Raw genomic sequence first — 27,786 nt, forward strand, 5'->3', positions numbered from 1 at the left:
GTCTACATTTTTGTGTCTCCTTCTTTAATAGTTCCCTCACTGATGTAGTTCAGACAGCTTCATTCATCTTCCACATAACTAAGAAGCTCCATACTTTCCTATGTACATAGAGGACATTAGCAGATCAGAAGTCTTTCATCATAAGAATGTTAAAAGTGCTAAGTTCATTCATGTTGTGGTGGAAGGCAACCAAAATGATGAGATATTTGTAAATCAAGGTTCATGGACAAGCTGCCTCCCATCTCTATTACCTCTCTATCCTAATATCCTGTTCTATTCTTTTCATGGCATTCATCATAATCTGAAATTATCTTATTTTTTTTTACTTGCTGACATCTTAATCTAGAATACTTTTTATCTCTATTTGGATGTAAGCTCTATGAGAAAAGACCTGTCCACCATATTCCAAATACCTAAACAGTGACTTGCACATAAAACACGCTCAACAGGCTGGGCATGGTGGCTCATGCCTATAATTCCAGCACTTTGGGAGGCCGAGGCAGGTGAATCGCCTGAGGTGAGGAGTTTGAGACCAGTCTGGACAACATGTTGAAACCCAGAACCTACTAAAAGTACAAAAATTAGCCAGGCGTGGTGGCGCACACTTGTAGTCCCAGCTACTCTGGAGGCTGAGGCAGAAGAATTGCTCAAACCCGGGAGGCAGAGGTCACAGTGAGCTGAGATCGTGCCATTGCAGTCCAGCCTGGGTGACACAGCCAGACTCTGCCTCAAAAAAAAAAAATGCTCAATAAATATTTGCTGAATGAATTAATTAGCAATGTGTTAAAGAAATAAAGATGTTTAAACTGAGAAGAGAAGGCAGATATAACAGTAGCTTTCATATGCCATAAGAGCTACATCATAAAGGGAGACTTATTTCTGTGTTTCCACAGAGATATGGTGGACATTTGATCCTATGCCAATAGGATCAAAAGGAAGATTTTGGGCTCATAATTAAGAAGTATCTTCTAAGTCACAGAACTTTATAATAATTGAAGAGGCTACCTTGATAGTTATGAAAGGAATTTTAGCCATAGTAGGAGGCTGTATCCATAAGTTATCAGTTAACCTAAAGTTCCTATGATTCAAAGTACATAGAGAATATAATAAAACTACACCTAAAGATTAAAAATAATAATAATAAGGTAATCTTTCTATGGAAGAAGGGAAAAAAAGTGATCTGGTTAACCAGAGAAGGTATCTTAAAAGACAATGAAGAACGAACTGTATAAACTGGATTCTAAATGAAATAGTGATTAAGGTAGAAGAAAAAATCTGGATAGTCTTTTTTTTAATGAACATTTATTAAACAGACAGGGCTATGAAGTGGAAATATAAGAAGGCAGTGGTACCAATGACATTAACAATAACAGCAACAACAAAAAGAGATGAGCAGTACAAGGAACAAGAAAAGGTAATAATGATTTTCCTTTGAAATTGTTCAGGTTTCAATTTTTATGAAAAATCCAGAATACGAAGGCTCATTGAAGGCAGCATAGTACATGTTCCTGAAAAAAAAGGTACAAGGCCAGATTTGAGAGTTCTATTTTGGAATACTTGGCAAAAGGACGACAGTTTAATCCCAGAGAGTAGATGGGCTTTCTGTGAAAGTAATTAAAGAGAACAATTAATTAAGGATGGGGAGAGCATCACAAAATTATAACTCTGTAAGGATTATTTTCAAAAGTCATCCATTCATTTATTTGTCCTTGGGCAGAACTACATTAAACCCCAAAGGTTATTATCCTCCATTTTACAAATCTCTACTAAAAGGCATTCTTGAAAACCTTTCTGCAAAATATGTCCCAAACGCTAAAGGTATCTGTATTAAAATCTTTCCGTATTTCAAGTGTAGTTACGGAATACAAATGGTAACATTTCTCATAGTAAATGCTATCAAATAATCATACATCAAATTATACTTTGGTTGCTTAACAGGTAAACGGAAGGACTTAAAAAAATTTATAATCCAATATGTAGTATAAGCTTAGAAAATAAATAATTCTCATCTGACAAATCGAAATATCTGGATTATATCAAATTAGATGTTATAAAATAAGCACTAACAATATATAAGTGTTCCCTTTTCTCTGCAGCCTCACCAACATCTGTTATTATTACTATTTTTTTATTTTTTAGTAACAGACACTCTGACTGGTGTGAGATGGTATCTCATTGTGGTTTTGATTTGCATTTCTCTAATGATAACTGATGTTGAGCATTTTTTCATATCTTTGCTGGCCACACATATGTCTTCTTTTGAGAAGCATCTGTTCACGTTCTCAGATGTAGGTAGAGGCCATTATCCTAAGCAAATTAACTCAGGAGCAGAAAACCAAACATCACATGCTTTCACTTACAAGACAGAACTAAACATAGGTACACGTGAATATAAAGATTGGAACAACAGACACTGGGGACCACTAGAGGGAGGAGGGAAGGGGATGAGGGTTGAAAAACTACCTATTGGGTACTATGCTCACTACCTGGGTGATGGAATCATTCCTACCTCAAAGCTCAGTATCTTGACATTTCCCCAAGTAATAAACTTGCACATGTAACCCCTTAACCTACAATAAAAGTTGGGAAAAAAAAGTATATCACATTTGCAGAAGTCAAAAGTTTAATGACTGTATTAGAAATGGAACAAAGGTTTCAGAAATGCTGGAAAAACTGAGCCAACTCTAACAAGATGAAGTTGAAGGGAAATAACAATGTAAAATTAGTTTTAAAAAACGAAAACCATTGTACATATATGGAGAAGGAATATAAATTAAGCAGGTGTAAAGCAGACATATGGATTTATTGAAAATAAACTCAATAAATTAAAGGACAAAATGTAACTACCAAAAATATATAACTTATTTCTGGCCTGAGTAAATCGCAGAATAGTTATATAAACCAAGGGAAAACGATAGTCTCGCTCTCATCTGTTACTAGTCCTATCACACATGTAACATTTTATTCAGCTCTGAGCACCATTAAAAGAAGTATTATCAGAGCATATTCAGGGAAAAGTTGGTGATGAGTTTCAAAACCATATTTTACAAGAATGGTTCAAGACCAGGAGAAGCCTGGACAGAAACAACGGTTCTACTAAGGTATATAGAAGGTTCTTGGGTAAAACAAAAATTCTCATTCTTCCTATATAATCACAATGGGAAAAAGCCAAAAATATATTCATTTCAGCTGAATATAAATAAACATTATGGAAAAAGCCTGAGCTACCCCAAAGTGCATTCACCCCCCTTTAAGACACATATTCAAGAAGAGCCTATAAGTCCACTGAATGTCCATTTTGGAAGGAAAAATTCAATTAAAGTGGGAAGCTATATTAAAAGATAGGTATATTAAATCATCATTCCACTCTCCTAAAATATTCTTTTCCATAGCTTCCCCAGTCGATAACAGCAAAGCACTGGGGAAAAGAATCTTTAAGTAATCTTCAGTCCAACCACATCCCCAAGTGAGTTGGAGATGAAAGAACTACTGGAAGAGACCCAAGAAATACTGTTAACCCTAACAAATTCAATTCGGCTCAAGAAATAGATTACTTACTACATACAGAGCACTCTGTACTCGGCTCAACAAATAATTCAGTAGCCACTATATACAAAGCACTCTGAGGAACCAGAGAGATGTAAAAGACATAATGAACAGAAACAGTATGGACCTGCAAGCATGCTTGCTTGTTAGACAACCACAACAAGCATGACTTTTCTAATGCGAAAGCTGATTTGCTTACCACGGCTCTACCACTATAGATACTATTCCCATGGTTCTGCAGGTTAGGAAAATCCTAAGTATCAATACCAGGCCTGGGGTCAGCGCTTAACTACTGAAATCTTCATGTTCATAAACTCTCCAAGGACACAGGCCTCAAAATTTTCTGCTTAGGAAAATATCCTCCCCTACCTTGAAAGGCCGGTAGAGATATTGCAACAAAGGCAGAAGAATAGAAAAAAATTTTGAAACGTTTCTCAAACCCATTATCTACATGGCTGTGTGGCACACACAAGATACAATGAAACAGACAATGCTGAAGATAGCAGTAATAATGGGAGAACAGCATTGACAGAATTCAGTGTTCTTAAAATAATGCACAGCCTTAAACAACAAAGCAGCAGCAGCACAAAGTAAATGGTGAGATAACAATAGTGAGAAGATTATCTGAGCTTAAAGACTTATGGAACACATAATTTGAGACAATTTGGTTTAAAAGAGGCTCAGCAGATCCATCCTTGTTCATCCATCCATCCATCCATCCATCCATCCATCCATCCATCCATCCATCTACCTACCTACCCACCTACCTACCTATATGTTTTGTGTAGGGAAGAAAAAAAAATTGCAAAGAAGTAAACAAATTCCCTATAGGGGCTGGGAAGAAATAAGTAAAAAATCAAATTCCTTCAATTTATTTATTAATGTAGAATTGCTGCTAGCAAGTTTGCAATGAATCATCATAGTTTGATACATTATTAATGTGAAGATAAACTGGACCACTCCTTTGGGAAACCAATTTGGCAATATATATAAATAATCATAAAATACCTTCATACTGTTTGCTTCAGTATTTCTCCCTTAAAAGTTAAGAAAATAATACTAAATGTGGAAAGGCCTAATTTATAAAAATGTTCATGAACAATATGCAATAATATGGAAAAACGTTTAAGTTATAAATACCCACATTTAAAAATCCTTTAGAAAAAGCCCTAATCCATAGGGGGGAAATGGAAGAAAAGAAAACCAAAATCAACTGTCATTATCATCACACCTAATTATACCTGGGTAAGAGAACTATGTGTAATTTAGTCTCTTTTTATCATTTTAAACATTCCCTAAATTTCCTTTATGAGCAAATATTTCTTTGACAATTAAAAATAAAAATAACTAAAATGAATGAGGAGGAATAAAAGGAAGTTAATTATGTGGAAGGGATGAGAATTAGAAACATTTGAGATAACTTAATAGTGATTTGCTATAACTCATCCTTTTACAACATTGTCAGAAATTAAAAGGTGCCAATTATGGAAGGGCAAGCTGGTGGGTATATAAAAAAGTGGAAACAATACTTTGTCACTCAAATTATCTCTATAAGAAATCCTTGAGGTCTTCTCTTAAGACCTTTCAGTCCATTGATTGTTCTGAAAAAGGCAGAAGGACCTAATGATTCTCTGAATTCTTTCTCTCAAAATCAAACTAATGGAAACCTGACCATTTAAAATCTTTTAATACACAATTTTACATAAAATTATTCTATTCATTTGTTTGGGAAAACATACAATAAACATTATTAAGGTATTCACTCTGACTATATGGGTTATAATGATGGCTCTACTCTCTCAATGACTTTAAACAGTACTGAAAGCATAAAAGCATATATAGTCAGTCCTATATATTCATAGGTTCAACCAGCCACTGCTTGAAAATATTCAGGGGAAAAAAATGCATGGTTGCATCTGTGTTCAACATATACAGACTTGTATAACTCGAAATGTATTTGTACATTTCTTGTCACTATTCCCTAAATAATACAACTAATTATATTGCATTTACATTGTATTAGATATTATAAGTAATTCAGAGATAATTTAAAGTATACAGGAGGCTGTGTGTAGGTTATAGTATACGATTTTACAAAAGGGACTTGAGCATCTGTGGATTTTGGTATCCCTGGGATGTCCTGGAACCAATCCCACACAGACAATGACAGACAACTGTGTAAGCGTTTCCTTTATTCTAACAGACTCAGTGAACTGTATTTTCAAGAAAAACATCAAGATTGTTTATTCATTTTCTTACTGATTTACTAAACTTGAAGAAAACCAAAACTTCCCAATGGATTATTAATAGTTTAAACCAATAGTACTGCCAAGGCAAATATTATTAAATAATGTATCAAATACCTGTGATTAACTGAAACATCAAGTTTTTTAAAACGGCTTAATTTTGTGTAAATATAAATCGTGGCTCATTTAAAATTGCTTTATATTTTCATTCATTAGTTGACAATGACAAAAAACATAAAACTCCTAGCACTGCAATACATCTTAGCCAAGTGTAGGACTATATCCATTTATCTTCTAACTTATATATTATCAAGAGCCTATTAAAAATGTCACACATTGGTGCTGAATTATAAATTCTCTTAAGTCGTATATGTTTTAGAGTTGTATGTAAATTTGGCTCTTATACAGCTAGATCTTCTGCTTTGTAGTTTTTTGTTTTACTGCCTATCAGAGTACTACAAAAAAGGCATGCTTACTTATAAGTAAATTAACTCTTTTAGACTATGAGATTATCATTTATTGATGAGAAGCTTAACAAATGCTTCTGAAGTTTGAAGACTACATCCAATGTTAATTATTACTGACTCTATGCTTAAAAGTAAAATATGATTATGCTATATTAGTAGTTAAGAAACTAGACACTAAGTTTGATATGCAAAGAACTTTACTTGAGACTAATTATATAATAGTAAGAACTAATTAGAAAAAGTAGATCTGTGTTTCATTTACAGACAGATATACAATTGACAAACCACTCGAATCATAGAGGAGGAATCAATATCTAGGTTTTTACTCATATGCTAGAAATTTTCCTGATGCCTGACTGAATCAGGTTGAAATCACTCCCTCGTATGAGATCCTTTAGCAAACATAAAAGCACAACATTCTATTGTGAGTAGCATACAAAAGGCATTATAATGTCTCATACCAGGGGGTCAGCAAATCTTTTTCTGTAAAGGGCCAGACAGTAAATATTTAGGCTTTGTAGGACATAACATCTCCATCACAACTACTCTCAACCATTGTAGCACAAAAGCACCCACGGGTAATATATAAATGAATGAGCACTGCTATGGTCCAGTAAAATTGTATCTACAACAGTCAGTGGACTATAATTTGTCAACTCCTATCTTGCCCTATAGTTATCCATATAAAGTCCATATAGCCCCTTGCAGCCTAAGTGCTCTTGGAGAACTGAAAATCGGTTTTACTTAGAAATTTCCTTATCTTACGTAGCATTAAGAATAGTCCCCTGCACACAGTAACAACCTGATAAATACTTAAATGAAAGAATGAGTGATTCTATTATTCAAAAAATATTAGGCCTACATAATATGATTAACTTGACTGACAGAGAAGTTAAAACCTGCTTGTCATAATAGCCTGCATATAGTGACATTCACTTGTAACCACAAGACAAATATTAGGAAAACAACTCTAGAAAAAGTGGTCTAAGAAGATGCCTGAAGCCAGGCATGGTGGCTCACAGCTGTAGTCCCATCACTTGAAGACCAGGGCAGGTGGATCACTTGAGTTCAGGAGTTTGAGACCAGCCTGGCCAACATGGTGAAACCCAGTCTCTACTAAAAATACAAAAATCAGCTGGGTGTGGTGGTGCACACCTGTAGTCCCAGCTACTTGGGAGGCTGAGGCAGGAGAATCACTTGAACCCGGGAGGTGGATACTGCAGTGAGCCAAGATTACTCCACTGCCGGGGTGACACTGGTGATCACTCTCTAGTCTGGGTGACAAAGCAAGACTCCATCTCAAAAAAAAAAAAAAAAAAAAAGCAAAGAAAAGATGATGCCTGAGTTGGTATAACATGTCCTATGTGCAATTCCTCAAGCTACTTCTGCCTATGTTAATATTCCCGTCCTAATCTCACAGCTTATAATTTATACCTAAAGTGATGATTTTACTCTAATCAGATATAATCCACATAAAGGATATTTTCTTTTTCTTACACTGCATTCCAAAGTTATGGTGTATTTCTCCCCACAACACTTTTGTATTAATCTGAACACTGAACATTTCCTCTCCTTTCACTTTAATAACTTCTCAAATATCCTGTGGTATCCTTTAGAACTATAACATCCAAACACATGGCTAAATATTATTACAATTATTACAATTCATATTGTAAAGTGCATTAATCCCTCTAATGCTACAATGTATTACATAGTTCCTATGACTTTTCTGCAATCTCTCCCTCAAATTCTAGAAATTAATCTTCCTGCTTATTGGATTCACACAATTCAATGAGTTACTCTTAAGAATCCAAGACTATTATAGAACCACAATGTATGCCCTTAACATAGCATAATTGATAAATATTTACTGAACTAACTTGTTGATTTGAAATGCAAAAATATCTGGTTAATTCAGATTAAAATCCAAATTTGGACTTTGCAATGATTCATCCTGCAAACTCTTTAAATAAGTAGCATAAATTAAGTAGCTATAAAATTGTTATGGAAATTTTACATATTTAAGAAAATAAACTTTTCAAATAACTCAATGGAACTCATTTTTATTCAACTGATACAGACACTAGAAACTACTTAAAGATTTCCTCTAAGGACATTTACAAGGCAATCTTGTGTTTGCCTAATTTGAGTCCCTTTAATTTTTCTGTAACTACATTTATTTCATTGAAATAAAACTGAATTATTTATTTAAAAGGCTTTATTTAATATATCACTAATTCAAACTAATCACTGATTCCATGACTGATATTTTAGATTACAAACATACAAAAGCACTATAGCCTGAAAAATCAAAATCTTTTCCATCATAATGCTTGAGAAAAATCCAACCTATAATGACTCAACAACATTGCAAATCTATTACAAAAAAAAATCAAAACATAAAATACATGACTATGAAATCAGTACTTTCCAAAAGTAGGTACATTAATATAATGTGATTTTGATGTCTTCATCTTTTATTATTATACTTTAAGTTCTAGGGTACATGATGTCTTCATCTTTAAGGTTATAGTTTTTAGAATACACAGCAAACACTGTTCAATTTATTCTACATATCTCAATATATTCAGTAGATGACTGCTGTGTTTTCAAAAGGAGAAGTAAATTTTTTGTTACCCTCTATAAATAAAAAACTGTTTTAAGAAATATTAAAACACCGATCAAGGCTGATAATACATCGTATCAAAAATTTCTATGATATCAAAAATCACATCTCCAACATAAAGTTAATTTTAAAATAATTTTTCCTGCGTCACGAATTAAAAGAAAAAATTTCACATAGAATTTCTTCTATATCAAATAAGTAAGTCTTCATTTTCTTCTCAAGAAAGAAAGATCAGGTCACTCTATTACCAGTCATCTATAAATATATTATTCAAGAACTTTATCACAGGCAACATTATTGTCACACAAAACATGCGGTCAGTAGTATCTTTGTCAAATGACATGATCTTGTTAGGGTCACTTAAAATCTTATGTCAGATTTCTATATGTGAAATGAGATAGTGTTTACTCACAGAAGCTTTTAGAATACACCTCGTTTATGATGTCAAGAGCATTATATATTTTCAAAAGCATTATAAGCATTTCCAAATTTCAACTTGCAGCATTTTTCAATAATTTCTTACCAATTTAGCATTTTTAATTATATAATTCCTGAAAAAGTAAATTAATAATTGTGAAGAGGTTATTTGTATAAAAATGTGCCATCCACTAATAATTATATTAAACTTCAAACTCTATTAATAACATAAGTAAACGTCTTAAAGCTATACTTCACAGAGTATGTACATAAACATTCTTTGTGTCATGTATAATCTCAGACAAAATTACTGCACATATCTTGCTACAATCCACATTTTATTCAAAAATAAATTTAAAAATTTTAAAGAACAGGTTGTACAACTCTGTACCTTGTTTGTGCCTTGCAATTAAAATAATTGCATTTATAATATATATTTTGCCATTTTTTAACTGGCATCAACCTTATTTACAATTGCTTAAGTAGAAAATAAAATAAAACTGGGGTCAAATGTTTAAGTCGATGATAGGTATTTCTTTTGTATAAAGTATCATTTTTGGAAGTTTTCAAATTTTTGCAAGTTATTTTCATTTCATGAATTCTATTATTATGTACTATGTTTCCTGATATTTATCACTTTAAACCTTAGAATTTTAGAATCTCAAAAACTAATTTGGCTCCATTTACCATAATGAAGGTGGTGATATGTGCTTTTCGTGTTAAATATTTATTAGATATAACAGACTCCTGCTAAATTTATTACTGTTTTCTTCACCTTTGTAGAAAGTCATACATAAAAGCAGAATAAAAGTTACCCTTAAAAATTATAAATATGTTCTTTGGAGAATTCTGCCTATGTAGGAAATGCAGGTAACGTACCAGCTAGAGCCTATTTCCTAATGCAGGGCCATCTTTTTGTTGTTTAAAGATGTGAAAAATGCAGAAAGGTGCCATCAATGATGCATTTAAAAATCCTACTGTGGGCCTAGTGCAGTCGCTCATGCCTGCAATCCCAGCACTTTGGGAGGCCGAGGCGGGCAGATCACGAGGTCAGGAGATCGAGATCATCCTGGCTAACAAGGTGGAATCCCGTTTCTACTAAAAATACAAAAAATTAGCTGGGAGTGGTGATGGGCGCCTGTAGTCCCAGCTACTCGGGAGACTGAGGCAGGAGAATGGCGTGAACCTGGGAGGCAGAGCTCTCAGGGAGCAGAGATAGCGCCACTGCACTCCAGCCTGGGAAGCAGAGCGAGAATCTGTCTCAAAAAAAAAAGGAAAAAGAAAAGAAAATCCTACAGTGATTGAGAACCATTTCAGATTCATCAAGTATCACCTCAAACTGTTTACGTTAAAACAAAAATAAGTCAAGAACATCTACTATTGCAAGGAGAAGGTTGTCAAGTTTATCGGAAAAATCTACCTGAAATAACAAATATTACAGAACTCAGAAAAACTATATAGCCTATCTTTATAAGACAATATTGAGACATTATTGGATAGTGTTATTTGTAGCATCAACATAAGCTGTTTTGTGAAATGTTAAAATATTTTTTAAATATTCAGCATTCTTCTTCTTCCCCTACCCCCGACCGAGAAGGAATCTCGCTCTGTTGCCAGGCTGGAGTGCAGTGGTGCGATCTTAGTTCACTGCAACCTCCACCTCCTGCGTTCAAGTGATTCTCCTGGCTCAACCTCCCAAGTATCTGGGACTACAGGTGCACGTCACCACACCCAACTAATTTTTGTATTAGTAGAGACGGGATTTCACCATTTTGGCAGGGATGGCTTCAATCTCCTGACCTTGTGATCCGCCCACCTTGGCCTCCCAAAGTGCTGGGATTACAGGCGTGAGCCACCACACCCAGCTTTCAGCATTCTTTTAAACCAAATATTAATTCTCCTGATTATAAAAGAAATTTTACCAATGCTCATTGTAAAAAAATTAAAACAAAATAGTCATGAAGGAAAAACTTAATTACATCATGTTAATATTTTAAACACTTTTACTACTAAGAAAAGTTATTAATATTTTAAAATACAGAGCAAAACTAACACTGAATCAAACTTCCATTTATGAGAAATCATAAAATGGGAACTGGTTTTTCTATTCTAGCCATTTTGTTTTCCTCAATATCTATATATTTGGTTACAGGATGTACCACTTTCTACATCTCTCTCTTAATCTAAAATAAAGTTCTGCTCAAGGAAAAGAGCATCTTTTGGAACCTACACATCAGAGTATAGCACTGACTCAGTAACACATACATGCTCCTATGCACCAAAATGGCCCTACCTGCACATACATGATACTATCTATGCTCAGAATGTTACACCAGCAGACTTCTCACATCTAAATCTTTTTTATCTACTTATTATACAATTGTATCTTTTTCACATCTAATGATTACCTTCTAGGGTAGGGAGGAAAAGAGGAAAGGTCCTTTAAGGCAACTTCATTTATCTTTAAATTCACATAATTTATGGTATCTATGGAGCAAATCAGCTTATTAATCATTGTTTCTCCCAAGAAATAGATACATGACAAAATACTTCAAATCCCATTTTAATAAATGAGGAAAATTAAAGTGCAAAGACAAATGACAAGACATCCCTGGATAATCCTTCCTATTATTACTTCCCTAATGAGAATAAAATGTTTAAGCGTATTTAGTGTAATAAAGTAAGAGGTAGGTTAACCACTGAATCATGCCTGACTGTCTCATCTCAACATCTGCTTGCTGGATATCTTTAATCTCAAACGATGTGTTCATGAATAACCATTCCTGGGAAATGAGCTTTCAGAAATACACTTGAAATATCTGAGTTTAACCCAAAATTTGAGTTTAAATCGATTTACAAAATGAAATGCTATCTTAGAAAACCCTAATGCTCAATGGATTATTTCTGTTTGAATTGGGATTAGTGACATTTAAGTTGTGATGTTAATAAATATGGCACCCAGAAAGATAATAAAACAGCAGCTACAGGCCAGGTACAGTGGCTCACGCCTGTAATCCCAGCACTTTGGGAGGCCGAGGTGGGCGGATCACGAGGTCAGGAAATCGAGACCATCCTGGCTAACACGGTGAAACTCCGTCTCTATTAAAAATACAAAAAATTAGCTGGGTGTGGTGGCCGGCGCCTGTAGTCCCAGCTACTCAGGAGGCTGAGGCAGGAGAATGGCATGAACCCAGGAGGCAGAGCTTGCAGTGAGCTGAGATCGCATCACTGCCCTCCAGCCTGGGCAACAGAGCAAGACTCCACCTCAAACAAACAAAAAACAAGCAAACAAACAAAAACAGCAGCTACCATATTCTGAACATTTTTTTTGTGCCAGGTGCTATGCTGGGCACACATACTACAAATTTTCATTTAGTTCTCAAATTCAGCTGAACAGGGAGCTACAAGTCTCTGACTTAATATTTTTTAATCAATGCCAAAACTAAGGTTTTAGAGCATTTGGTATCTTACCTAAGGCCAAGCAGTTTATGAGGGCCTGGATCTCAGCCCAAGTTTCATATACTAATAGTGTAAATTATGAAGCTTTCCAACACTCTATAACTCTAGAAACAGCTATGCAAATAATAGAACCCTTAGGAAAGAGAATACAGAATGCATTATTTTTGGGCTGTCTTTTACAACCAAGCCGGATAATTATCACAAAATACAATACAATGATGAGAAAAATGGTTATGCTTCCTATTCTTAAAACACATTACCTAAAAAGAGAGGTTTCAAAATAAGTATTATCTTATTATATAAACACATTAAATATGACAAAAGGAAGTTAAGTGGTTTGCCCTAGAGTTGTATATAAAAACTATAGTAAATTTAAAAACTAAACTTAGAACTTGCCTCATTCAGCCTCTTTCAGCCTATGATAAAGCCTTTCTTTTCTACTATTCCTCTTCAAAACAATTTTTTTTCCAAAAAGAAATTGATAGAGATTTCAAAAAGTTATTCAAGGGAAATAACAAAAGTAAACCAAAGTAATATTAAGAATTTCAGTTTGATTACAGACTAAACTGGTAAGTTTGAGCTTATCAGATTGCTGTTTTAATAAAAGAAACTTGTAAGATCAAAGAAAAAGATCACAAGACAAGAAAAGAACTCAAGCAAAAGACTTATGATGAGAAAAAAAGAAATAAAACTCAGAGAAATATTGTAGGGAAAAGGTATTGACAGAGGTACAAAAATTTAAAGGCTTTTGAAATGAAAGCAGTGTAGCCTACTGGTGAAGTAGGCAGGCTTTGGCCCAGGCCTACTGGATGGGCGGGAACCTCTGCCATTGACTAGTTAACTGACGAATAATCATTTTTCTTTCTTTCCTTATCTTTGGAGTGGGAATAATAACTATTATCTCAAAAGGCTGTAGTGAGGATTAAATGTATAACACATGTAAAACTGAACAGTGAGCCTGGCACATAATAAGGATAAAATGCAGTAAGCGTGGCCTCAGGCTTTCTGTACACAGAATCCACTGGGTCTTTTCTAACTATATTTATTCCTTAAAGAAATTAAGATACGATTACCAAACAATATGTATAATTTTGAAGATTTTATATGTGATATATGAAATGTTAGCAGTACTATATTTCCTTGAACTTTATGTTTTCCTTGAACTGGTCTGAATTTAAAAGGCACATTTAAACCAAGACGCCACTGGCAAACAGGGGACAAGAATAAATATAAACCCAAGCTACAGAAGTATAAAACAATTATTTTTTGATTCCCAAAAAAGTAAACTCTTGTCCTAAGTGTTTTATTAAACTGAGGCAAAGTCTGATTTTGATATATAGAATACTGTTTTATTCTTTATTTTAAATTTTTCTTACATGTTTAAAAATATACAGGGGTTCAGAACAACCTCAATAAAATGACAACATTTCTACTAAAAGATCTTTGAAGCCAAACCACCAGGGTGCAAACATGGTTGGCTTCTAATTTGAAGAGTCATAGGCACATTTTATTAAATGCATTTCATAAAACAAAGAAATCAAAAATGCTGAGAAGAAAAATACTCAGTAGTTTGATATAAATTTTAAAATATCTTTCAGGCAAGAAACTTATGGTAAAAAAGTAATATTTAGATGTTTTACTGCTCATACCTGCTTCACTAATTCCCCAAAATGCTACTTTGCTATATCTAAACCCCTGATAATTTATTACACAATCCCATGTAGCACGCAAAAAAATAAGTTAATCTCTGCATTTGAAAACAGATCATTACAAAAGAAAATACTGTCGGCTCTTACCTGTATTTGATAATTAAGTATATTATATTCTCAGCAGCACTAAAAATGCAGCTTTGTCTAATATAAATATCTAAATAACAGTTACACAAAAGTATTTTTCTCTTAAAATAAGTTTTTGTATATACTTTTTCCAATGTTGACAACTTAAACAACATTGATCTATATATTTTGCTAAGAAAACATTAGGCACAGATAACATAATTTACATTTTCTTTGCTGTAAAAAATATAATATGTGCAAACGCATATCACACAAATGACTGACTAGTGGACACAACAGTAAGCTGTCGTAGACCTAACACAAAAAAGATTCATGTTTTATTTTATTTACTTATTTTTTAAAAGGGCATTCTAAGTACCCTTAAGAGTAATGCCTCACTGCTAGGTGAGTATCCTGCATTTGCATTAGAATTACTGGTGGGTTTTCTTAAAGAAAAACAAAGCTTTACTATAGCAAAAAAAGACATCACTTTTAGGCAGATGAACTAATTTAAAAGGAACCAGATAAAAATGTTTCAAAAAGCCATTAAAAATATTTAATAAGCTACCAGATTGCTTTGCTGGAAGAAATACATTATTTAACATTATGGATGCTTTATACAGTAGATTCTTTCAATAGCTAAAACACTTCTAAAGTAAGGTAGCAATGGATGCAGATCAAGAAAAAGAGACAAAAAAAAACACAAAAAACAGGAGACTGTTAGGAAAAGGGGGAAAAGCGAATGTCATTTCACCCAGAAAAAACAAAAATACTGTTTCTATTTGTTTGTAGCAGAAAAATTGTGCTGCAGAGAAGATTATAAAAACACAAGCAAAGGGGTTGTTTGGCAAGTAATAAAATGCAATGCTTACTGTGCATCCTCCATGAAGAGATCACTTATGGATTGTAGATTAGTGTGATTAAAGGTACACTTTGATGCAAAAGATTATACTTTGCCACATATATAATATGTAGCATTTTTCTATAAAGGGCAATTTATGTAAGTAATAACTTGCACAAAGAGTGAGAGAAACAGACAAAGTGAGAAAGACAGAGGCATGGTACAGTCAGACAGAAAGACAGAAACGCCAAGCCAAGGAGCTTGCTCATGTCCTGCAGAAGATTTGAGATATTATTTTTCATCTCAGTGCTTAATTTTTCCTATTACTGCACACAAATACTCACATGCTGTAATTATTTCATGAGATAACCCTCTACACATCCTTCCCTTTAGTTTCTTCCATGAAAAAGAAAAAAAAAGAGAAACCTTTAGTCTCATACTTCATTTTATAGTCAACAATTCAAGTAAATATTTCTCTGATGGCAAATTTCCAGATGAATCTAGAATATGATCCAAAACCACTGTCAGATTACATTTGATTTACTATGTAGCTCTCTTCAAATGGAGCAAGAATTAGCCCGTTTCCTAGGTTTGGGGTCTTGTGCTTCCTGATCCTTCACACACATACAGGATGTGCACATTGTCTCAGACAGTCTTCGGAGGCCTAGCCGGAAAACGCTGTTGGAGAGGCTGTATATTACACAGTTACAAAAACTATTACTTATTGCAAGCCAGGTTGTTAAGAAGGACAGAGTTGGATTATCCAAGACCCGGGAGCTTTCTAGAAGAAAATAAATTATATAGGGGAGCCACAGCATATAAAATACACTGGTTATCCTAAACAAAACCATGGCGTAGCGACGGTCAGGGCTGTGTCCAGTCTCTCTGGAAGAATCTACCTCATGGCTAGGGAATCGGGCTCTTCGGTCATTTATCTCTTTGGTGTGCTGACGGCAAATTTTGAAAATGTGGAAGTAAGTGAAGCAGACAACAAAGGCAGCAGGAGCATAAAGTAAACAAACAATAAAGCCAGTAAAATAGGCACTAGTGAGCCAAGAGGTGGCACACCATTCAAAAATGTCACCGTGGTAACCAGGTTTCCCCCAGCCAAAAAAGGAAGGCAAGAAAATTAGGCAGGAGTAGATCCAGATCAAAATAATGCAAATTCTCAGGCGACAAGGGGTGACCAGTTGATTGTAGGAAAGAGGCTTGGTTATTGCAAGATAACGATCCACACTGATGCAAGCAAGACATGCCATAGAAACACTTTTTAGAACTGAGATGATATATCCAAAAACCTGGCAAGTCAATGACTCGTGGACACCTGTGGAGTAGTGGAGAAGTGAGAGAGTAGGAACCAAGCAGCTAACTCCAACGAAAAGATCAGCATATGCCATCGTCTGAATGAAATAGCTGGTAGTATAATGATGTAACAGTGGAGCACAATGAAAGACAAAGATAACTGTTAGATTCCCAGCAATGATCAGAAATGTCAGCAACACAATAACCACTGTCTCGAAGATGCAGACATCCACCACACTGTAGTGGCCAAATCCAAGTGGGCAGGAGTGATGCTCGGACACATTCACAATGCCACTGCTCATGTTCAGGATCCTCCATTCAGTCCACCTGGATTCATTCATGGCTTGGAAATTTAAAGATACTTGCAGACTTGGCCACCGGAAGCAGGTGCCCTGTCCAGCATCTGTTAAACAACGCACACGAGTGTTTCAGAACCTGCTTCAGCAGACAATGTCAGTGCTTCTGTCACAGCTGAGAGTCCCAGAGAGTGCTCAAGTCTCTTCATCAGCCTCAGTTCAGCAGTGACACACCTCAGCTTTCGGGCAGGGGGTGGGGGGGTGGGGGGTGGAGAGAAGGGGGTAAGCTAGAAAGGAGGTGAAAAGAGGTCACTAATTAGTTTCCTTTGCCCTCAAAGAACTTTTGCAGGCATAAGGTACTTCTAGAGAAAATAGACTTATTATCTTGCACTATGAAAAATTAAATCTGTAAAAAGAAAAAAAAAATGAATTGCCAAAGGAAGAAAAGCTTCTGTGGGCTGTTCTCCAAGAGAGGCAGTTTCTTAGGGAGCAACTAGAAAGAATGAGAAAGGAAAACTCTTAAACCGTCTCAGGCTTCCTGCTTTATCTATGATGAAAAATGCATTCGTATTTTAGATTTTAAATAATTAAGACCTCAAATTTGGTTGAAAAGCTGAGAAAAAGTTCATTGTGGAAAAGAGTGTCTTTGGGCTTAGTTCAGGGATTGATGTTGGGGGGTCAAATTTATCATCTATTTCTCATTTTTCTAAAATCTAAGAAAAACAACTCTATCAAAGTTAATTTGAAGATTCATCTCTACATGGGCAGAACAGAGGTAACAGACTACAGATTGCCCTATAACTCTCATGAGAAAAAAGTATTTTCCAATAGAAAAGATAATATACAATGAATTAATGAATTAACACCTGGCAAAATATAATAAACTTCTGAAGTTTTAATTCTGCATGCATTTTTAAAGCATTTAGATAAAAGCAGTTTTAGTTCATTACAGTTACTGGTGGTACTAACAGCAATGTAACTTATACCTCTTCCTTTTCAAAATGAAATCATTTTTGACATTAATTTGGCATCTATAACTTAAAATAACATTTGTTATTTGATATACCACCTTCCTTATAATGGAGCATGAAAATAAAATATGTAACTCACAGTTACTTTTCACCTTTGCAACTGTACACCCATATCTTACATATATATGTAAATATAAAGTTAGACAATAATAAAACTTTTCAATACACTCTGAGCTTATCTGACCAGAAATGCTGCCATTATTTATTACTTAGATATTTCTAATAGGCTTCATATTCTATTTTGCTATACCTTTTCTATTTTTGGTAGATGATTAACACATTAAATCATTACTTCAACTATATCTTCTGAAAGTGGAAAATTACCTTGTTTATTACATTTGCAGTTATGTAGCAGCCATATGTTAAAAAATGCCTCTTCTATTTCTGTATTCTATTTTGAGCAACTGCTCAATTAACACAGGGGCCATTAGGTAGGTTGCAAGTTAGTCTTATTTTAAAATACCTCTAAAGTATCAAGATGAGTTTAAATCCTAGAGTTTGAAATATTGCAAGGCTGGCAGGATAGAATCCATCCAAAATGCTTCCAAGGTCATTTTGATATCAGGTTAACATTTGCCAAAGTATTTTTTAAAAGTAAAGTCATTTCAGAGAGTCTCTTGTCATTCTTTGTTATCCTATCTTTTGAAGAAATAACATGCATTAGAAATAACGTTTCCTCCAGGAACAATGCAGCAGCTTAATAGAAAGCATTCTTCTGAAAGTTATTTTCTGGTGCACCACCAAGTCATTCAGGCAAGTCCTTCTTCTTTTATAATAGCCACAGGATATTTCTTCTTGTACATTCCTAGTTTCACTTATCACAAAATAGTTCTCTTGTTACAGGAATAAGGTAATGCTTCTCACCTACATTCACTCTTATCAGCTGCTAGGCTGGGCTGCTTGATTCAGAAGTCCGATTTACTGTGATGCAGTTACAAGGATGCTCTCAGTATATTCTTCACAATCTCTCAGCATCAATGCCTCCACCTGAGCCCAAGCCCTCCTCCTCCTCCTCATCCTGGGCTGATGCAGAAAAACTCACCATCAGAAAGGTGACTCGGCCCTCCTGCCCCAATCAACAGCACAGCCAATGGCTACTGCAGCTGAAACTGTCACTAGGTAACAGTTGCCAGGCACATGCAGGCTTATAGACTTACTCGGCAAGCTCCGATCAAGACTGACAAAAGAAGACAATGGAAGTGACCGATCTTTATAATATATTAAGGTATTTACGAACTTCTCAAGGTATTCTCCTTATAGCATTTGTAAAGATGATTTTGCATGGACAGGACAGAAAAAATAAACTGGCATACTCCTGTAAACCCTGTAAAGAAACTACCACAAGGTACTATGACACTAAAAAGTCAGCAGTAATCTAATGCTCATTGGCAGAAAAAACTTATTAATTATTAAAAATCTGCCAAGTCTTCATGAACTAAAGTGATTTGACTACTAATTTATCTCTAAAATATATAGCTATATATTAATTAACAGAAATTATAAATCATTTACTAATCTCTCCAATCCCTACCACACCCACAAAAAATTGCTGAGTTTGATGTATTTAACTGTACAAACAAATCAACAGAACTAGCACTACTGTACCAAAATCTATTCAGAGAAATAATGAAGGTCAAATATGATCTCAACAGAGCACAGAAATTAGAATAAATAGAAACATTGCTTATCCACTTTTTATCCTAATACGAAAAAAGGTCAAATGGCCAAAGAAATTTGTTCTAAGTGCTTGAGCTACACATACCTAAACTAGAACAATGCAAATTAAACTCAAATATTTGATGGACATTAAAAACCTTTCTGATTATTTTGACTTACTACAGACAAACCATTCACTATTTTAAACATACTTCTTATGGGATCAGCACTTTTCTTAAAAGTGACTTAGAACTAATTTACAAATTATTTCAGAATTAAAATACACCAGGAAAATTAAGATAAAAATGGAAGATAACTAACATTTGTTGAGTATTTTCTATATGTCAAGCACTGTGCTGTGTGCATTATATACTTCTCCTTTATAAAAATCTTAAAACTCTATGAAGCAGGTATCATCATTATCCTTTTCCAAACGAAGAAAGCAGATACTAGAGATAGTAAGTATAACTTGCCTATAATTACAGACTTGTGAAACTGGGACTGAAATAGGTTATTATTATTCTTAAGACTAAAAATTGCAAATCAAAACCACAATGAGATACCATCTCACCCCAGTCAGAATGGTTATTAAAAAGTGAAAAAAATTACAGATGTTTGCAAGGTGGTGGAAAAAAAGGAACACTTATGTAATGCTGGTGGGAATGTAAATTAGTTCAGCCACTGTGAAATGCAGTTTGACGATTTCTCAAAAATTTAAAACAGAACCAGCATTCAACCCAGAGGAATAGAAATCATTCTACCAAAAAGATACATGCAGTCATGTGTTCAATGCAGCACTATTCACAATAGCAAACATGGATCAATCTAGATGCCTATCAACAATGGACTGAATAAAGAAAACATGGTACATATACACCATGAAGTACTACGCAGCCATAAAAAGAACAAAATCATGTCCTTTGCAGAAAGACAGATGCAGCTAGAGGCCATTATCCTAAGCAAATCAATGCAAAAACAGAAAACCAAATACTGCATTTTCTCACTTATAAGTGGGAGCTAAACACTGAGTACATATGGACACAAAGAGGGGAATAGTAGATGCTGGGCCTGACTCCACAGGAAAAGTGGAGGGTGAGAGGACTGAAAAACTACCTATTAGGTACTATGCTCACTATGCTCACTACCTAGGTGATGAAATCACTTGTATACCAAACCAGTGACACACAATTTACCCATGTAACAAACCTGTGCGTGTACTCCCTGAACCATAAATAAGCAAAAATACAAGAATAAAACAAATAAAACCCCCACTCTCTTCTTTCTTCTGATGGCTGCTGGTCAGAAAATGTCTTAGAATAATTTCAAATTTTATAAAAATGATTTATATCATATCAAGTATCTTTTCTTACTGCAATGGAATAAAACTAAAAATCACAAGAGGAGCTTTGGAAACTGTGCAAATATATGGAAATTAAACAATAGCTCTTGAATGACCAATGGGTCAATGAAGAAATTAAGAGGAGAATTTTAAAAGTTCTTAAACAAATAAAAATGGAAACGCAGCATACCAATACCTATGAGATACAGCAAAAGCAATAATAACACAGAAACTTATAGAAATAAATGCCTAATCAAAGAAATAGAAAGACTTCAAATAAATAACCTAATGACACACCTCAAAAAACTATAAAAGCAAGAACAAACCAACCCAATAATAGTAGAATGAAAGGAATAATAAAGAGCAGAGCAGAAGTAAATGAAATTAAGACCTAAAAAACATACAAAAGATCAACAAAACAAAAACTTGATTTTTGAAAAGATAAACAAAATCAACAAACCCTTACCTAGACTAAGCAAAAAAAGAAGACCCAAATAAATAAAATCAAAGATGAAAAAAAGACATTACAATTGACTCCATGGAAATACAAAGGATCATTGGAGACTATTGTGAAAAATATATATGCCAACAAACTGGAAAACCTAGAAAAAATGGCTAAATTCCTGGACCCATACAATCTACCAAGATTGAACCATGAAGAAATAGAAAATCTGAACAGACCAATAATGAGTAAAGAGACTGAAGCAATAATAAAAAGTCTCCCATCAAAGACATGCCCAGAACTTGATGGCTTCACTGCTGAATTCTACCAAACTTAAAGAAGTACTAATATCAACTCTACTCAAACTATTCTTAAAAAGTTAAGAGGAGAGAATACTTCCAAACTCATTCTATGAGGCCAGCATTATGTTGATACTAAAAGCATACATGGACACATACAACAAAGAAAATTATAGGAGACCAATATCACTGAGGAACATAGATGCAAAAATCCTTAACAAAACACTAGCAAACCAAACAACACATTAAAAAGATATGCCATGTTCATGGATTGGAAGAATTAATATTGTTAAAAGGACAATACCACCCAAAGCAACATACAGATTTAATGCAATCCCTTTCAAAATATCAAAGACATTCAAATAAATAGAGGAAAAAAAACCACTAAAATTTGTATGGAACTACAAAAGACCCTGAATAGCTAAAGCAATCCTGAGAAAAAAGAACAAAGCTAGAGGCATCACTCTACCTGACTCCAAATACACTACAAAGTTATAGTAACCAAAACAGCATGATATTAGCATAAAAACACATAGACCAATGGAACAGAACAGAGAACCCAGAAATAAATCTACACATTTATAGTCAACCTAAATTCAGTAAAGGCACCAAGAAAACACACTGTTGAAAAGACAGTGTCTTCCATCAATGCTGCTGCAAAAACTAGATATTCATATGTAGAAAAATAAAACTAGACTCCTGTCTCTCACCATATACAAAAATCAAGTCAAAGTTGATTAAAAACTTAAAGGTAAGACCTGAAACTATGCAGCTAATACAAGAAAATACTGGGGAAATGCTTCAGGACATTGGTTTTGGCAAATGATTATTTGAGTAAGACCTCAAAAGCACAGGCAACAAAACAAAAATAGACAAACAGGATGATATTAAGCTAAAAAGCTTCTGCATAGCAAAGAAAATAATCAACACAGTGAACAGGCAACCTATAAAATAGGAAAATATTAGCAAGCTATCCACCTGACAAGGGATTAATAATGAGAAAAAAAGAATTAAAAAGTCCGCAAAAGATAGGAATAGACATTTCTCACAGGAGGACAAACAAATTGCCAAGAGGTATATGAAAAATTACTCAATTTGCATCTGGCAAATGCAAATCAAAACTACAATGAGATATAGTCTCACCTAGTTAATATGGCTATTATCAAAAAGACAAAAAGTAACAAGCACTGGTGAGGATGCAGAGAAAACAGAACACTCATACACCACTGGGGGAATATAAAACTAAAATAGCCATTATGGAAAACAATATGGAATTTCCTCAAAAATTTAAAAATAGAACTATCACATGATCCAGCAATCCCACTGCTGGGTATATATCCAAAAGAAAGGAAATCAGCAATATCAAACAGATATATGCGCTACCATGTTATTACAACACTATTCACAATAGCCAAGATATGGAATCAACCTAAGTGTCCATCAAGATATAAATAGGTGGGGGAAAAAAGCAATACGTATACATAATAAAATATTATTCAACTATAAAAAATAATGAAATCCTTACATTTGCAGCAACATTATTGGAACTGGGGGACATTATGTTCAGTGAAATAAACCAGGCACAGAAAGACAAACATTGAATACTCTCACTCATATGTGTGAGTTAAAAAAGTTGATCTTATCAAAGTAGTGAGTAATATGATAGTTGCCAGAGGCTGAGAAGGGTAGGGAAGAAGGAATGAAAAGAGGTTGGTTAATGGTTACAAAAATGCAGTCAAATAGAAGGAATAAGTTCTAGTGCTTGTAGTGAGGAGATTATAGTTAACAATTTACTGTATATTTTAAAATAGCTGAAGAGAAGTTAGAATGTTACCAACACCATAAGTCATAAATGTTTGAGATGATAGATGTCCCAATTTCCCTGATTTGATCATTACACATTGTATGCATGTATCAAAATATCACATGTACCCCATATATAACTATTATGTATAATTAATTGTAAAAATTATTTCTACTCCCTGATTCTAAAATAAAAGTTGGAAAAAAATTATTTCTAAAGAGTAGAAGGCCCTATTCTTTCCTCCATGTTGAATTGCCTTTCAGAGAAAACCATGTTACTGCCAAAATCTTTGGAGGTTTAGGTGAATATAGAATGGTAAGTGTAATCTCATTACCAGAAATGAGATGTTTGTAAGACACATTAGAATAACAATTTTCACATGAATACTATGTTTAAGGATGAAAAGGCAATATTTAAATTTTATACAAAAGGCTAGAAAGTCCTATTTTATAGGGAAATATTTTGACTTTTAGAGATAAAAGTATTAAAATCAAATTCAGATCTAATATTCCCTAGTACAAGAAAAATAAATATTTAAAATAAAATTATATTTGATAAATATTCATGAATGTAGATAGGTCTCACATTCCTTGTAAAGAAAAGTTAAATGCTAAGATTCACTACCAAACCATTGAAAAAGTATAGCCATTACACATATTTGACACAGTTTTGAATCATAATATTTCTAAAATTAGGAAAATGGCAAAAAATACCATTCAGAAAATTTCACATACTAAATCCCTTTAGTTTGTTTCCAAAAAATAATCACTGGTAACTATTTGCATCTAGAAATACTGTAAATAATCCATAACTGCACATGCTTCTAAAGGGAGATGAAAACATGAGATAAAGTTTCAGAAGCAGTGCCTTTGACCCACTAAGCCTCCCTCTTTCTTTCCACCAACTTAAAAAAAAAAAGAAAGAAAGAAAAAGCTTCAGCAGCTCAAATAAAGTAGTTTTTTCTTTTTAGTAACTGACTGTACTAGCTCCTTGTTTTTTTTGTTTGTTTTTGTTTTTGTTTTTGTTTTTTTGAGACACAGTTTCAATCTTGTTGCCCAGGTAGGAGTTCAATGGCATGATCTCGGCTCACTGCAACCTCTGCCTCCCAGGTTAAGCAATTCTCCTGCTTCAGTCTCCCAAGTAGCTGGGATTATAGGAATGCACCACCACGACTGGCTAATTTTGTATTTTAGTAGAGACGGGGTTTCACCATTCTGGTCAGGCTGGTCTCGAACTCCTGACCTCAAGTAATCCACCCGCCTTGGCCTCCCAAAGTGCTGGGATTACAGACATGAGACACTGCGCCCAGCTGACTGTACTAGCTTCCTTACTTTTCTTCCTTCCCATACTTTTTTCCAATCAGATTATAGTATGAACACATTTATAACATGAAGCTTTACTGACAAAAGAGTACTAATATATATTTACACAGTTTCCTATATAAAGCATTCTTTGTTTTTAAATTAGGCATAATTCTCTTCATTTTCGGGGTCATTAGGTATCTTATTATTGCCATTTTTTCCCACAATCATCAACTGCCTCCTTCTGCTTTCAACTGATGAATGCTAATCAGAAAATATCTAGGAGGAATTATTATACGGAATTACTTGTAACAGCCCAAACTGTGTAGCTTTATTACATGATACTTCACAGGCATTTGATTTTTTATTTATATATTAGATATGTTTTATTCTTTTATATTTATCAATATTTCATTATTAAAACATCCAGTCAATTAAAACTACTCCTCAAAAGAACTTAAGTAGCAAAGCAAGAAAGGACCATTAGCGGTCAATGGCAAATACGATAAATAGTAGGGAATGTCTATCAAAGAGAACTATACAAGCAACATAGTATCAAAGAAAGTAAACAAATAGAGGCCGGTCAAGGTAGCTCACACCTGTAATCCCAGAACTCTGGAAGGCCAAGGTGGGCTGATCAACTTGAGGTCAGGAGTTCAAGACCAGTCTGGCCAATATGGTGAAGCCCTGTCTCTACTAAAAATACAAAAAATTAGCCAGGCATGGTGGTGCACACCTGTAATCCCAGCTACTCAGGAGGCTGAGGCATAAGAATTGCTTACAGTGAGCAGAGATGGCACCATTGTGCACTCCAGCCTGAGCAACAGAGTAGTTTTGAGACTGTCTCAAAAAAAAAAAAAGAAAGAAAAACAAGTAAACAAATAGAGACTAAAGTAAACCTGTTGTCCTTTAATAAATTTAAAAACGTACCAAAAGGCATATGCATTCAAAATTTACCTATTTCCTCTACTACTTCTCCTACCTGGTAACTTTTCTCGATCTTCCCTATCATTACCCTAGCAAACCAGCATCATCTTGTGCTTAGACACCTGTAGTGTCTTCCAGTGTGGCCTTTTTGAGTTGTTTGTAGTCTCTCTTCAATTCATTACTCACAAAAGAGATAAAGTATTTTTTTCCACAATGCAAACCAGATCACATTACTTCTGTTTTAAAATACTTCACTGGTTTTATACTGCCCTTATGCTAAGATCCCAACAGGTGCTATAAAAACTGGTCTCCATGCATCCACCCAGTCTCATTTCTCTTCTATGTTGTTTAGGATTAACTAAACTACCTCTACCTCCCCACCAACTGATATCCCTCACCCAACAGTCACAAATATACTTGCTACGTTCCCTACGGTCTCAGGATATTTATAACTGCTGCTTACTAGGCCATCACACTTCTTTTTATTTAATTCAGATGCAATCTTTAGGTCTCAGTTTTAATAACACTTCCTCTGGGAAATCTTCTTGAGTTCCCACAGGGAACCAGACCAGATTCTACACTTATTATGGTTTATAATTATTTACTTCATTCAGCTTTGTTTTCTTGACTAGATTGCAAGTCTCATGAGGGGAGCAACATCTGCTTTGTTTGATGTTGCATCTCAAGTGCCTACAGGTGTTGAACAAATAAGTATTTAACATAATTTTAATATAAAGCACATAAAATAGCTAAAAGAGTCTATCAAAGGACTGAAAAACACTAACATCCAGTCTATGTGAAGCTCAGAATCCACAAACTTCACAAGAAAAAGCTAGAAAATGTATTTCCCAATTGTGGGAGGCGGGAATCAACCTCCTAATATATTCAAATGAAGGGCAGTATTAGTCATCTATAAATCTCCCTACACTAAACTAAATATGAGTATTTCACTAGCCCTTTGAAAAGTCCTATCTAGCAAGACAATGATTAATTACTTATCATCTTAACAATGCCAAATGCTGCAAAATACAGTATCAATGCACTTTAAATGTACTATCAAATGTAGTATTAAAGCAACTTGGTCTAAGTGCCAAGAATCAAATAAACCTCTGAAGTGATACATATCACAATCTACTGATTTAGTTACCTCTCAAGGGCAGAAAACAATTTCATGTTGTCAATTTCATTTCATTATGAGACAAATTATTAGCAACTAAGAATATTTAAGAATAAGTTAATTTAGTGGCAAAAGAAAGAAAACCTCCTCAACCTGACAAAGACACTTTATGGGAAAACCTATATCTAGCATAATATTTAATGGTGAAATATTTAATGGTGAAATATTAAATGCTTTTTTCCCAAGACTGGGAAAAAGGGAAGGATATCTGCTCTTACACATCTTTTTTTTTTTTTTTTTTTGAGACGGAGTCTCGCTCTGTCGCCCAGGCTGGAGTGCGGTGGCCAGATCTCAGCTCACTGCAAGCTCCGCCTCCCGGGTTTACGCCATTCTCCTGGCTCAGCCTCCCGAGTAGCTGGGACTACAGGCGCCCACCACCTCGCCCGGCTAGATTTTTGTATTTTTTAGTAGAGACGGGGTTTCACCGTGTTAGCCAGGATGGTCTCGATCTCCTGACCTCGTGATCCGCCCATCTCGGCCTCCCAAAGTGCTGGGATTACAGGCGTGAGCCACTGCGCCCGGCCGCTCTCACACATCTATACACATTGTACTAGAGGTCCCAGCCAGTATAACAGGCGAGAAAAAAAAAAAAAAAAAAAAAAAAGCCATACAAGAAAAGAAAGATATAATTGTGCACATAAGAAATACTGAAATGTCTTTCCAAGAGCCCACTAGAATTAATGAGTAAATTTTGTCGGAACACAGGTCAATATATAAAAATCATTGCATTTCAATATACTTGCAAGAAACAGTAGGAAACAAAATTTAAAAACAATAAATCATTTAAAATAGCCTTGAAAAACAGAAAGGAGGTGAAAATGTAAAAAACCTCTAC

General features: G+C 34.5%; 2 protein-coding genes across 6 annotated transcripts in view; both read right to left on the reverse strand.

The window, feature by feature from the left end:
- The window catches only part of RABGAP1L (RAB GTPase activating protein 1 like), a 795,491-nt gene that overhangs the window by 497,846 nt on the left and 269,859 nt on the right, over positions 1–27,786 (reverse strand). The gene's annotated exons all lie outside the window — the stretch shown is intronic.
- Positions 631–27,399, reverse strand: GPR52 (G protein-coupled receptor 52). Its single transcript, XM_073011764.1, has 2 exons — positions 15,722–27,399; positions 631–12,894 (listed from the first exon to the last, which is right to left on the reverse strand). The coding sequence occupies exon 1, from the start codon at positions 17,018–17,020 to the stop codon at positions 15,935–15,937; it is 1,086 nt and encodes a 361-aa protein (XP_072867865.1). The 5' UTR covers positions 17,021–27,399; the 3' UTR covers positions 631–12,894; positions 15,722–15,934.

Source organism: Chlorocebus sabaeus, chromosome 25 (assembly GCF_047675955.1).
Source record: "Chlorocebus sabaeus isolate Y175 chromosome 25, mChlSab1.0.hap1, whole genome shotgun sequence".
Taxonomy (NCBI): domain Eukaryota; kingdom Metazoa; phylum Chordata; class Mammalia; order Primates; family Cercopithecidae; genus Chlorocebus; species Chlorocebus sabaeus.

Bases quoted from the DNA above. Each gene is read 5' to 3' on its own strand.
- GPR52 (XM_073011764.1), bottom strand. From the start codon at position 17,020: ATGAATGAATCCAGGTGGACTGAATGGAGGATCCTGAACATGAGCAGT.